Source organism: Aspergillus piperis (assembly GCF_003184755.1).
Source record: "Aspergillus piperis CBS 112811 unplaced genomic scaffold BO85scaffold_3, whole genome shotgun sequence".
Classification (NCBI taxonomy): Eukaryota; Fungi; Ascomycota; class Eurotiomycetes; order Eurotiales; family Aspergillaceae; genus Aspergillus; species Aspergillus piperis.
The window spans coordinates 1042104-1054482 of record NW_020291593.1 but is presented as its reverse complement, the minus strand read 5'-3'; the positions used below and the strand labels follow the sequence as shown (position 1 = coordinate 1054482).

At 50.4% G+C, this 12379-nt stretch overlaps 5 protein-coding genes across 5 annotated transcripts; 4 read left to right on the top strand and 1 right to left on the bottom strand.

Moving 5' to 3' along the window:
* The first annotated feature begins 527 nt into the window (after nt 1-527).
* BO85DRAFT_414487 (acetoacetate--CoA ligase family protein) lies at nt 528-3281 on the top strand. The gene is made up of 2 exons (XM_025657650.1): nt 528-1092; nt 1186-3281. Exons 1-2 carry the CDS (start codon nt 871-873, stop codon nt 3043-3045), a joined length of 2082 nt encoding a protein of 693 aa, XP_025519037.1. The 5' UTR covers nt 528-870; the 3' UTR covers nt 3046-3281.
* A 210-nt stretch (nt 3282-3491) lies between these two features.
* On the top strand, nt 3492-5542 carry BO85DRAFT_414484 (mitochondrial-processing protease subunit alpha). The gene is made up of 2 exons (XM_025657649.1): nt 3492-3678; nt 3766-5542. Exons 1-2 carry the CDS (start codon nt 3574-3576, stop codon nt 5410-5412), a joined length of 1752 nt encoding a protein of 583 aa, XP_025519036.1. The 5' UTR covers nt 3492-3573; the 3' UTR covers nt 5413-5542.
* A 278-nt stretch (nt 5543-5820) lies between these two features.
* BO85DRAFT_484860 (mitochondrial import receptor subunit TOM22) lies at nt 5821-6746 on the top strand (the record flags this gene model as incomplete). The annotated part of the gene is made up of 3 exons (XM_025663268.1): nt 5821-5938; nt 6153-6442; nt 6693-6746. 3 exons carry the CDS (start codon nt 5821-5823, stop codon nt 6744-6746), a joined length of 462 nt encoding a protein of 153 aa, XP_025519035.1.
* A 781-nt stretch (nt 6747-7527) lies between these two features.
* Nucleotides 7528-9830, bottom strand: BO85DRAFT_188065 (uncharacterized protein). Its single transcript, XM_025654406.1, has 5 exons — nt 9541-9830; nt 9064-9480; nt 8153-8996; nt 7809-8061; nt 7528-7711 (listed from the first exon to the last, which is right to left on the bottom strand). Exons 1-5 carry the CDS (start codon nt 9707-9709, stop codon nt 7700-7702), a joined length of 1695 nt encoding a protein of 564 aa, XP_025519034.1. The 5' UTR covers nt 9710-9830; the 3' UTR covers nt 7528-7699.
* Nucleotides 9831-10202: 372 nt separating this feature from the next.
* BO85DRAFT_187998 (uncharacterized protein) lies at nt 10203-12187 on the top strand. Its single transcript, XM_025654404.1, has 2 exons — nt 10203-10275; nt 10471-12187. Exon 2 carries the CDS (start codon nt 10533-10535, stop codon nt 11985-11987), a length of 1455 nt encoding a protein of 484 aa, XP_025519033.1. The 5' UTR covers nt 10203-10275; nt 10471-10532; the 3' UTR covers nt 11988-12187.
* Nucleotides 12188-12379: the final 192 nt, after the last annotated feature.

The following is a 12379-nucleotide window of genomic DNA, read 5'->3' as shown; positions in this document are numbered from 1 at the left end:
CCCCTGGACCCTTCTGCAAGTTCCTCGATTTGTTTTCATTCGTTGCACGCCTGGATTCTATCGAGTATTTTGACTTTTCCCTTATCCCAGAAAGGGGCAACGCAAGGTGATAGTCTAGTCACCAGAAGCACCTTGAAACTGCCATTCATGCCAGTAATCTGACAGCCTGGATTTTCACCGCTAGTAGTTTCTCCCAAGCACTTTTATTTATTATTCTCTTGCATCAATCGCTTTGCATTTATCTACAGACTGCAGGTTGCAGCGTACATGTTTCTGCCTCAGGCGAGACCCTGGTCACGGCTCAAGTTTCCGAACGAAAGACGGGGTCACAGGACGAGGTTGTGGTTGATTGATATAGTCCAACTCACAATATCTGGATGATTACCAGCAAATAGGATATACAAACGTGTTAATAGATGCCTGGGGACTTTGAATTCTATAGTTATATCTTCACTCACTGTATCCCCACTTGATCCCAGGCGATTGTCTGCCCACCGCGGAAATCCCTTGCAGATTCCGTCCCCGGCTTCCTTGCTTCCGCTCTGGGGTACTCCGTAGATAGATCGGGACACCCACATCCCGAGCACGCACAACAGCCTGAAAGGAAGTCCTCGTTGCGGTTTGAACTTTTTCCTTGTTCACGTTTGGAAGGTATCTGCAATTGAACAAGAGCCGTATGATTAAATCAGGGTCTCGAATACTGACGAACCACTAGCCACAAAGGTTTGAACTCTATCAGGACGGAAGGACCTCGGGTCACATTGACTGCAACCTGCTGGCACTCCGGACCACCGTCTACTACGTACACCTATAGTTTGATCAGCAAAGTCGCAGTCATCATTTGCTGGTACAAGTCAACAATCCTTCACAATGACTAGGTCCAGTGACGATACGGTACCCAAGGAACTATGGCGACACTCGAGTCCTTGCAGTACCCAAATCTACGACTTCATCCAATCCGCCAATGCCAAGCATGGCCTGTCCATGTCCACTTACAACGATCTCTGGCAGTGGAGTGTCTCTGAGCCCGCCAAGTTCTGGGAGGATGTATGGAAATATACTTCCATCAAGGCCCATAAGTCATATGACCATGTGAGTATACGAATACGCTCTTTCGAAGCGCAACACAACGGCTGCTGTTAATGCTTGTCTCCTTTGATATATGATGGCTAATTTCCCTTATAGGTCCTGAGCACGGACGAACTACTCTTTCCTCGTCCCAACTTTTTCGAGGGGAGTAGGCTTAACTTTGCTGAGAACCTCCTGTATCCGTCTTCGTCTCCTGATGAGAACGCGGTTGCGATAATCGCTGCCACGGAAGCGGATCGGGAATTTGTGACCTGGAAGGAGCTGCGCGACCGCGTACGCAGATGTGCCAACTCGCTGAAACAGTCGGGTCTGCAGGAAGGAGACCGTGTGGCAGGGTTTCTTGGTAATCATACCAACACTGTTGTGGCGATGCTGGCAACGGCATCAATTGGCGCCTTCTGGACAGGCGTCTCACCTGATACTGGCGTACATGCAGTGCTAGAACGTCTCAAGCAAATAGAACCGAAGATCTTGTTCGCCGACAATGCATCTTTATACAACGGGAAGGTGCACGGGACCGATGCTAAATTGCGTGAACTCGTGCCGGGGCTGCCGAACCTGGAGTTTCTCGTCATATTCGAGACAATCCAGTCCTACAAACTGGACCCTCAATTCTTGGTACCACTACGTGGAAAGGTTCTTACCTACAAATCATTTCTTTCTACGGCCAGCAACCCTTCCGCCCCTCTGGAATTTGCAAGTCTGGGACCCGAACACCCGGTCTACATCTTGTATTCCTCGGGAACTACAGGGGCACCAAAGCCAATTGTCCATGGTGCGCTGGGAACGCTGCTGCAACATAAAAAGGAACATGTGCTTCACTGTGATCTTCGTCCCGGAGATCGCTTGTTCTACTTCACGACGACTACTTGGATGATGTGGCATTGGCTTGTTTCCGGTCTTGCCAGTGGCGCTACCATTGTGCTCTATGATGGTTCCCCTTTTCGGCCATTCGACCCGGAAGGTGGGAAGGGTGAAATGGCAATGCCACGCCTGATTGACGAATTGCAAATCACGCACTTCGGAACTTCTGCCAAATACCTTTCCATGTTAGAGCAGGCTTCCCTACATCCAACCAGTCACCCTCACCGTCCAGTAAGCTTGAAAACACTGAAAGCTATTTTCAGTACGGGTTCTCCATTAGCGCCGTCTACATTCGAGTACGTTTACTCATCTATCAAGGCTGATCTCATGCTGGGTTCGATCACCGGCGGGACCGATATCTTGTCGCTATTTTGCGGCAGTTGTCCCATCCTACCTGTCTACAAGGGAGAGATCCAGTGCCGCTGCTTGGGAATGGCTGTTTCGGTATACGATTACGCTGGCAATGACGTTTCTACTTCTGGTGAGGCCGGCGATCTGGTGTGTACGAAGCCATTTCCTGCGCAGCCTGTCATGTTCTGGCCTCCCGGTCCGACAGGAGCAGAGAAATACCGCAAGAGTTACTTTGACGTCTTCGGGCCGACAATCTGGCACCACGGTGATTTCGTGCGTCTGGAACCCCACACTGGAGGTGTAGTGATGCTGGGTCGCAGTGACGGAGTTCTGAAGCCAGCCGGTGTTCGGTTCGGTAGCGCAGAGATATACAACGTTCTTCTGAAACATTTCGCAGATGAGGTGGAAGATTCTCTGTGTATCGGGCGTCGGCGGGATGGAATTGACACCGATGAAACAGTCGTTCTTTTCGTGAAACTGGCATCGTCTGGTGACGCTCCAACAACCATGCCGCCTGACCTCGCAACTCGCATCCAAGCGACCATTCGCAAAGAGCTCAGCCCTCGTCATGTCCCTGGAATTGTGGACGTCTGCCCGGAGATTCCGGTGACATCCAACGGCAAGAAAGTTGAAAGCGCTGTGAAGCAGATCCTGTGCGGTCTCAACATCAAGATTGGTGCCAGTGTGGCCAATGCCTCGTGCCTTGACTGGTATCGCGCTTGGGCTGCGGCGCACCCATAGTTTCGTAGTAAGGTCTCCCTCAATAGATGGTCTGGGAAAAGCTTAGAGTGAAGCAGTATGCCAGGTCAAGATTGTTTGTTCACAGCCTATAGAACTAGATAATGAATTATTTCTTCTTCCAGTGGCGAGGTCAATGGTGTCTCTGCTTTGTCCGCATTACTCAATTTGCGATTCTAGATCTCCCATTACTAACCAGGTGCAAGTTGGAAATCACAGTTTTACCGATGACTCAGGCTCTGTAGGTACATAATACGTAGAAATAGGAGCGGGTAATTACAAGACAAACAATCCCAATTGGAAAACAATTCGTCAATCCAAAGACATCATATCCTGCTTCTTCTAACAGACAAGTCTGACGTCGTGCGCCGTGCCTGTGGTGATTAGATAAGCGATCTGAGTCCAAATCCTTGCGGGCGCCGGCGTGACGACGACATCTCCGGAAACGCCGCAGCTTTCACGCCGTCCGGGAAAGGGAGCGATTTTGAATTGAGTACTCTCGGCCCATTTCATCCATTCATATCTGTCAATATGCGCCGTTCTGTACTACGGGCCGTTGAGTCCGCAAAGCCTCTTGCCCGCGTGCCTCGTTCCGCGTCTAGAGGCTTTGCTACTGTCAATGAGAACGGTTCCAAGGTAAGTTCTTCCGATGCAGGGAATCTGACTTGATGGTTCTGGTCGGACTTGGGATTAATTCTAACTACTTGGTTTTTCACTGTGTAGGACCCTGCCGAGCTTGATCAGATCACCACTTTGCCCAACGGTATCCGCGTCGCTACGGAATCCCTGCCTGGGCCCTTCTCTGGTGTCGGAGTTTACGTCGATGCCGGATCTCGCTATGAAGATGAGAGTCTGCGGGGTGTGAGCCACATCATGGATCGTCTGGCTTTCAAGTCGACCAAGTCGCACACCAGTGATCAAATGCTTGAGGTTTTGGAGAGCCTTGGAGGAAATATCCAGTGCGCTTCCTCTCGTGAATCCTTGATGTACCAGTCTGCTAGTTTCAACTCCGCTGTCCCGACGACTCTGGGACTGTTGGCTGAGACTATCCGGGATCCTCTGATCACCGAAGAAGAAGTGCTTCAGCAGTTGGCTACGGCTGAGTATGAGATTGGAGAGATCTGGTCCAAGCCTGAGCTCATCTTGCCCGAACTGGTTCATACCGCGGCCTACAAGGACAACACACTGGGAAACCCTCTGCTTTGCCCGCATGAGAGGCTGGGCGAGATCAACAAAGCGGTGGTTGACAAATACCGTGAAACCTTTTTTAACCCAGAGCGCATGGTTGTCGCTTTTGCTGGTGTGCCGCACGCTGAGGCCGTCAAGCTTACAGAGCAGTACTTTGGTGATATGAAGACACACAAGAAGACGGACGGTCCTGTTCTCTCGGGCACGGGCATCGAGACTACTTTGTCTGAATCCCAGTCCGCCGCTGAGGAGGGCCAGGTGCCCACCATTCCCCAGTTCACTCCGTCATCCACCACAACTACTACCGCAGCCTCCCCCAAGTCGGGATTCCTTTCCAAGCTTCCCTTCTTGAAGAATCTCTCCAACTCTGGCTCGCAGAATTCCGCCACGTCGCCGCTTGACCCATCATTGGTGCAGTCGTCGACGTTAGATCTCAACCGTCCTTCCCACTACACCGGTGGTTTCCTCTCTCTTCCTCCGATTCCTCCCCCTGCAAACCCCATGCTGCCTCGGCTGAGCCATATCCACCTTGCCTTCGAGGCCCTTCCGATCTCGAACCCTGATATCTATGCCCTGGCAACCCTGCAAACACTCCTTGGAGGTGGCGGTTCCTTCTCTGCCGGTGGTCCCGGTAAGGGAATGTACTCGCGTCTCTACACCAACGTGCTGAACCAGCACGGATGGGTCGAAAGCTGTATCGCGTTCAACCACAGTTACACGGATAGCGGAATCTTCGGTATCTCCGCATCTTGCAGCCCGACACGGACTACCGAGATGTTGGAGGTCATGTGCCGCGAGTTCCAGGCCCTCACTCTCGACACTGGCTACCAAGCCCTGCAGCCGCAGGAGGTTAACCGTGCGAAGAACCAGCTTCGCTCTTCGCTCCTCATGAACCTAGAGTCACGTATGGTGGAATTGGAGGACCTCGGACGTCAGGTCCAGGTGCACGGCCGCAAGGTTGGTGTCAAGGAAATGTGCGCACACATTGAGGCTCTGACTGTGGAGGACCTGCGCCGGGTTGCTCGGGAAGTCTTTGGTGGTCTTGTCGAGAACAAGGGCCGTGGCACTGGCAGGCCCACCGTTGTGTTGCAGGAAGGCGAGCTGGAGGGCTACAGGCTCCGTCCTTTCCCCTGGGAGGAGATCCAAGAGCGGATTGCCCGGTGGAAGCTGGGCAGGAGGTAATTTGCTGTGCAGTTGAAGCCCCGACATCGCAGCGACTACCTGTGCTGTTCACGGGGTATAGAGGGATGTAACACTTCCATTTTCTTCACTCCATGTAATTAGAGATAGCCATATACAATCATGTACAATATATATTGCCCCAACATTCCCTTTCCTTGGAACAATTGAACGTATAAATTTGGGGCGTCGCGTGGATGCATCGGCTGCAGTAGAAGCTCCTTACCGTATTGAGTTCGTTTCCGCCCGGGAAAAAAGTTGGATCCGGAAGGTCGAACCCGCTGTCCTCCATCAATCTCCGTCCGTCCTCAACACTTTCATTCCATCACCTCGACCCTCGCCCGCACTTCCTGCGACTCATTCTACTATCAATACACCTTTATAATCCACTTTTCTACAACCACCGTCACAATGGTCAAGCTTACCGAAGTCGAGGATGAGCACTTCTCCCAGGAGAAGCCCATGCCCAGCAAGCACAATGTCCTTTTGACCTCGGACGACGAAGAGGAAGACGACTACACTGACACCGGTTAGTATCCTGATAACCCATAACGCAAGGCACAATTCTACCGGGCGCTTGTTTTGCTTGGACAATTGCACTCTCACCTTCACCTTCATCCACCGCGCAACAACATCCGGAAGCATTATCCATCCACGCCGAATCTGAACCATCTATCCATCCGTCCATCGGCGCAGCCGTTCAAAACACATGGCCTTCCTTTTCTAACATGCCATACCTACAGAATCCGAAATCTCCGTCGAGTCCGACCTCGAGGTCGATGGTGAGACCTTCTACGACCGTCTCTACGCCCTGAAAGACATGATCCCTCCTTCCACACGTCGCTCGGTCACCAGCACCGTCAACTCCGTCACCTCTTTCACAAAGTCCAGCATCCAGTTCAGCGGTAAGGCGCTGTGGATCATCAGCACCAGTGCCTTCCTCCTCGGTGTCCCGTGGGCTCTGGCCTACGCCGAAGAGGAGCAGTACATCCAGATGGAGCGCGAGCAGGGCATGATCAAGGGCGCCAACGAGGTACGTTACAGCCATTCCCATCCCCAATTCTCATTTTTGTCGGGCCATCTACTTGTCGCTTGGCTATTACTATTGTTGTTATTGCCATGTCGCCTGGTCCCGAGGCAGTTGGCGATGACGTGAAAACTCTTTTCCGTTCTTATTACGTGCCAAGAATGGAGATACAGACGTCATTTGGATCCCCCGTTCAATTTTCGAAATCTTGAGAAATATCCGAACAGCAGCTAATTACATTGTTTTCTATCATCAGATGCTTACGCCCGGCGCCCCCGGTGAAGAGAAGCCCGCTCAACCCTCTTTGTAAATGAATACCGCGGCCAAAGATGAAGATCGCAACAGTGGGAATAGTTGATTTGCCATGGCCTGTCGAACCGCCACTACCCTAATATCGAGCCTGTCCGAAGCCCCTGTTGTCGTTAGGCCTTTGGTTTCTCACACAATTCGGGCGGTCTTCCGGGAGCGCAACGTCAACGTTCAGGCGGTGACGTTCATCGATGAAGTCACATGCACATCTAGTCGATTTTTCTGTTCCAACAAAAAAAGAAAACGAGTCGGACAACTTTGATTGAGCGATGCATGATCCGGATTACATTGGGTTAAAAGCAGGTGTGTACTATTGAGGATATGGAACAATCGCGAATATAACCAACTCATCGATTTGAGTTGGCGCGAGGAAGATATAAAAGGGATGGTATGGTTTCCATATGGACATGAAGGAAAATCTTGCCCACTTGTTACTGTTCGAAATCTCTGGCCTCTTAACTTGATGCTTTTTCTCCTCTCTCAACCTTTGATTCCAGAACTTCTGGCTTGGGCGATGTGTGTATTTCTATACTGGTTTATTTTCCCCCTGGTTACAATGTTCGTTTCGTTTTATGTCTATTTCCACCATTTTTGGAAGTCATGTTTCTAGATAATGAAATGTGAATGATCTTGAAATATATTCAGGAAGAAAGCTATATGAGCCGCGTACATTTTTCCCTGCGCTAGGAGAAGACCGAAGATGAATCACAGAAATAGGGTATCATAGCATAAAGGATAAATGTACAAGCCCCCGCAACCGAGGCGACAAACAAGATGAATATGAACAGAAGAATCGTGTAAAGGCGCGCATTCGAAGAAAGTGGTGATCCTGACCAGGGGAAGAACAAACCGTAATACATAATAAGGTCCAGACAAACCACCCATGAATGGATCAGATATGTGCAATCGAAAGCATCTCATCAACTGCGAAGCAGAGGCAGCTTGCATTACTCACTACCCAAGAGTCTATGTTATTAAATGACATGGTCAGCAAATGCTCTCAACTACCGCGTTAATCTTAAATGATGACGATGATGATGATGGTGGTGGTGGAAAAACATACCGTAGTTTCTCTCGCAGTTCGTAAATTAATATGAAAGTCTCGCCACAGCTTCTTGACTTCGCCATTCGCTATCATTGATTCAACTGCTTTCACGGCGTACTTGGTTTTCTTCTTCGTGCTCCAGTGGCTGCGCTCCACGACTCTCGTCTCGGATAGGTATCCCTGGTGTTCGAGGTAGCCGGTCACCCATTCGTTGAGGTGGAAGCGCCAGTGGGTTAGAGTGTGGGCTAGGGTTGCTTTGTTCTTGCAGTGGCTGGTGGTGGTGGGGAGGATGGTGTTAGCAGGTATGGTATGGGATCTGTGGAATTCGGTGGAATGGAAGGGGGATGGGATGTGATGCTTACCGGCCGAGGAAGAAGCGAGTGTTTTCGTCCGGTAGGATGTGGCCGCCCCGGTCTCTTTCTTCGTGGTCATTGTCATCTTCTTTGTCATCGTCGTCGCTGTCGTCGTCGGTAAGCGGTTCGAGTGTTTTCAGTGAATAGGCTTTTCCGTATACTTTGATGTCGAATGAGGCTGGATGGCCTGAGCGGTTACAAGCATCGCATGGGTGGTTCTCTATTGTTGGGAATGTTGTGATCTCAATCTGAGGTCGGGCTAATAGAGCTCTCCGGAATTTTGCGTTCCAGACGGATGAGACGAGCTGTGATCCGGTACGACCTTTGACTTCGTCTTCGAGTTTGCTGAAGGCGACTTCGTAGACTGGGTCGGAGCGAGGGAATGCCGGGTTGAGTTGATTATGCACCATCCACTCTACTGCGTCTTGGAAGTAGTCCTTGAGTTGCTTGTAGGCATGTCGCGAGAATTCGATGGGGATGTCCTCTAGGCCCGTGGGAGCCCCTAGAGTATCATCATCGTCTTCTAGCACAAAGTCGTCTTCATAGCGGTCTAGATCATCGTTGCTCGCAATCGCGGATTCAACGTCACTTTCTTCTAGTCGAGTACGGAACTGAGGTTTCCGTTTAGGGCTCTCTTCATGGGCTTCGGGTTCGTCCTCTTGTTCACTTCCGTTGTCACCGTCACCATCGCTGTCGCCGTCGCCCGATTCCGACTTCTCAATATCACTCTTAGATTCCTCGGTATCAGACGCTGTCTTTCCTGCCCTCCGACGACGTAAAGCTTCCAGGTGTTGTTGTCTTTGGGCCCGTGCCGAGTTGGCGAGTCGACCTCGAGTGCGGGTATCTTTTACCACTGTAGACAGACCTGTCAATGCGACAAGAACTGAAGACGGTCTAGTTGGTTCGTTAAATGGGCTTACCTGAGTCCTGTAGCGCCTGAAGATCTTCTTCTATGTCTAATTCGTCCTGTTCAAGCCCGCGACGCGGTGTCTGGGGGACATCGGGGCTTGCGTTGCGCGTCCTGCGCTTTTTGGGAGAGATGACCAATTCTTCTTCCGAGTCACTATCGTCGGCTGCGATAGCAGGCTGGGGGGCCACACCACGCCTCAGCTTTCGACGAGACGCAGGAACCACCTCATCTGCATCGCTTTCCGAATCGGCGGCGGGTTTCTGCGGGGTCGCGGAGGGAGATTCGGAACTGGATACGTCCGTCCTCTTGCGCTTCAATGATCCTCTTTGTGGGTTTTTGCGCGTGCTGCGCACGATCTCTATATCGCTATCGCTGTCGCTAACTGGTTCTGCTTTGGGTTCGGGGGTACGTTGGGGCGGAGACTTGGCTATAGAAATCCCACTAAGTCAGTATCGATTATCGCGTAGTGGTTATGATACAATCTCACCATCCTTTTGAGAGCGACCTCTCCGGATGAATGGCATGGAAGGATGCGCATAGCGCAAGTTTGCGCGACGATCATCCTCTTTGTCGGAGTCCTCTTTCTTCGTCGGTGGAGAGCTCAACGGAGCGAAAGCCAGCCGCGTCTGCTTTTTCTTGCCGTATGTGCGGGGCATCGGGGGTGGCGCAGGGATCGGCTATTTATGGTAGTAAAGATTGCTGAGTATAGTCCGAGTAAAAAATGGACGTTTCGCGCTGTCTGTAGAAATAGTGACCAAGTTGAAGGACTGAATAGAGACTGTCAGACGATCTGATGTCTTCACTGAGCGCGCAAGAGTCGCGTCTCGGTGTCACGAGAGCACGTGATGGCTAATAGCTACCCAAAATGGTCAGTCACAGTTGGTAAGGTATACTCTATCTCTTACAGACGCTATTCGTCAATTTCTAATTCAAGTTACTTACGCTTCGCATAAGTGTCACTTTCGAGAACACACCAGCATTCCTAGTTTTCAATTAGTTTTGAACCAGTTTTGAACCAGTTATCACTCAGTTATCAATTAGTCTTCAATGAGCTTTTGAACAGACTTTGAACTTGATTGTAGTCGTCAAGGAGATTGCTCGATTCCTCTTTACTTGAAGTCTATTTCGCACTCATTCAGTCCATGTGGTTTTCCAACGCTATGGTGGACTTTACACTGAGGTGTAGGCGAATTATGCATGGTCTGGCATAAGTCAAGATAATGTGAGACTGCCAGGCTTCTCTCTCCCTCATATGGGACATGCTAGAGCCATGTTTATTCTCTGGCATGGGTTGCGGTTTCCTGAATAGAGTTGGCATACCCAGAATGTGACTGGACTTACTGCATCACGAGCACCGCTCAGGAAGCTCCATGTATATATAGTCTCATCACATTGACTGACTCAGATTCTTCCACAGCATTTTAGCAGGCAATTTCTTGCAAAAATTTGCATATTAATCACTCACTCTATTCCTTTCTCATGTATTGTCAACAGCACCTTTTTGCACTTTTCTATGCAGTATTGGGAGCTATCTCCAATATTACCCAAGATGGCCCTCTGCCGACCCCATACCGAGCAGTAGGTGATGTCCACCAAGTTTCATGCTCGGACTCCTTGTTTGGTGCTTCGAGGTTTGTCGCAATATCCCCAACCAAGGGCCCAGAGGGACCGGGATGTGCAGTATCCTTGACGTGTCCTGGGGTTTGGGAGACCATGAAAAGGGGCCACAGACAGAACAGAAACACAGTTGGCGGTTCACATCCTCCAAATGCAGTTGAACCGACTTTCAAGCTCACCTTGGCGATTACAAATGTTGGAGACCGATCAACAGGTATGCATCACTGCGAAATTGTCTTAGAGCAGCTCATCCTCGAAAATCGTGTGGATGACCTGCAACATTCGATAGCCTCTGTCCGGTCGTTGGCTCCCCTTCAGCATAAAGCTGCCTCTCAGGAACACAGAACGAGGAGATGGTCACGTCAAGAGATGCCACCGAATAAGACTGACACGAGTAGAGTCAAGGAGGCACCTCCATCAAACCCTCTGACGCAAGGCTACCATGGGATCCTGAAATATATCATCTCGAAAATGGAGAATGGTAAGAGCCGCCGCAAGAGGACGGATGCCTCGTCCGATATCTCTCCTAACATTGGTGTGAGTCAATACTATGTTCAGAGGGACCTATACAGCCTTGGTGGACCGACTTGCGAGGACACCATATGTGAGGGAAGCGATTGGAGGACGATATGCATTTCGGATCAAATTCCAGACAATAAGAAGGATCAATGCATCATGTGTTATCCCCGAAAGCATATGGCGCTTATACATGGCTACTGTCAAGAAGAGAAGTATAGGGAGCTGGACATATTCTACAAGACATGCGCTCTGCTGGGTGCATCGATCCTCGCGGCTACGCTCTTGTACTTGCTGCGTGAAATCTATAGGAGACTTCGGATGCGATACCAATATCTCCAGGACATGTGTCACCGCAGTCAGCTCTCAGGAAGTACTACTACAAAGACCGGACTTTCGTCTATGCATCCTATTGGCGCATTGGCGTCTTTGTTCCCTGGAGTTTCTAAAGCGTGGAATGATCCACAACGTCTATACAATGGCGCCGTCGACGGGGCCAATACCCCTACAGGCAATGATACGGTGATCCGGCAAAAGTTCCGGCGGTTTGGGCCATTCATGAAAGATCACCGTAGGAGAGTACAGGACATCTTCGATCTCGAAGATTATCAGAATGGGCCAGAGCTGGGCACTAGAGTCCCGGTGCTTCCACGAGCTCGCAATGCAAGCATGCGAAGACATGCGGTAAGATCAAACTATCGCACGAATTCTCAATCCAACGAGAACACAGATCAGAATTTCAAAGTGGCGGAGGGCAACCTTTCCCGAAGGGCGACTTCTCAGCAGAGCTATTTCAACTGAAGTTCGCGGCCGAGTTATACGGTCTTAAAGTTATGACTGTTATCAAGAAAATGTATGTCCTAGTCACTATGAAGTATGATAGTATGAATAAACTGCAGTGTATAGAAATGTGCCGCATAATGGTGGTTGTTCTGGCCCTGCGCAGAAATGGCACCTGCTTCTCAAGCTAATGGGTGGCCACAACTAGGACGAGACCAAGTAGCACAGGAATGCTAGCCTCTCCGTCAAAAGTACTTCATATGAGCTATTGGCTGTTGCGCTAATTGCGCTAAGACCAATTCAATTTGTTCGTATCCGGTGTCATTTGCATTGTCGCGTATCATCCACTCAGCAGCCCGGCAACTCTGGCATGTGTATCTGGCACGAACCATTGGGTTAGGAGGATGGTTCTA

Excerpts from the sequence above, each read along its gene's own strand:
- BO85DRAFT_414487 (XM_025657650.1), top strand. The coding sequence starts at position 871 with ATGACTAGGTCCAGTGACGATACGGTACCCAAGGAACTATGGCGACAC. Across the intron at positions 1,093-1,185 it reads CCCATAAGTCATATGACCAT|GTCCTGAGCACGGACGAACT; the intron begins GTGAGTATACGA and ends TTTCCCTTATAG.
- BO85DRAFT_188065 (XM_025654406.1), bottom strand. The coding sequence starts at position 9,709 with ATGCCCCGCACATACGGCAAGAAAAAGCAGACGCGGCTGGCTTTCGCT. Across the intron at positions 9,481-9,540 it reads AGGTCGCTCTCAAAAGGATG|CCAAGTCTCCGCCCCAACGT; the intron begins GTGAGATTGTAT and ends GGATTTCTATAG. Across the intron at positions 8,997-9,063 it reads TCAGGCGCTACAGGACTCAG|TGGTAAAAGATACCCGCACT; the intron begins GTAAGCCCATTT and ends GTCTGTCTACAG.
- BO85DRAFT_414484 (XM_025657649.1), top strand. The coding sequence starts at position 3,574 with ATGCGCCGTTCTGTACTACGGGCCGTTGAGTCCGCAAAGCCTCTTGCC. Across the intron at positions 3,679-3,765 it reads TCAATGAGAACGGTTCCAAG|GACCCTGCCGAGCTTGATCA; the intron begins GTAAGTTCTTCC and ends TTCACTGTGTAG.
- BO85DRAFT_187998 (XM_025654404.1), top strand. The coding sequence starts at position 10,533 with ATGTATTGTCAACAGCACCTTTTTGCACTTTTCTATGCAGTATTGGGA.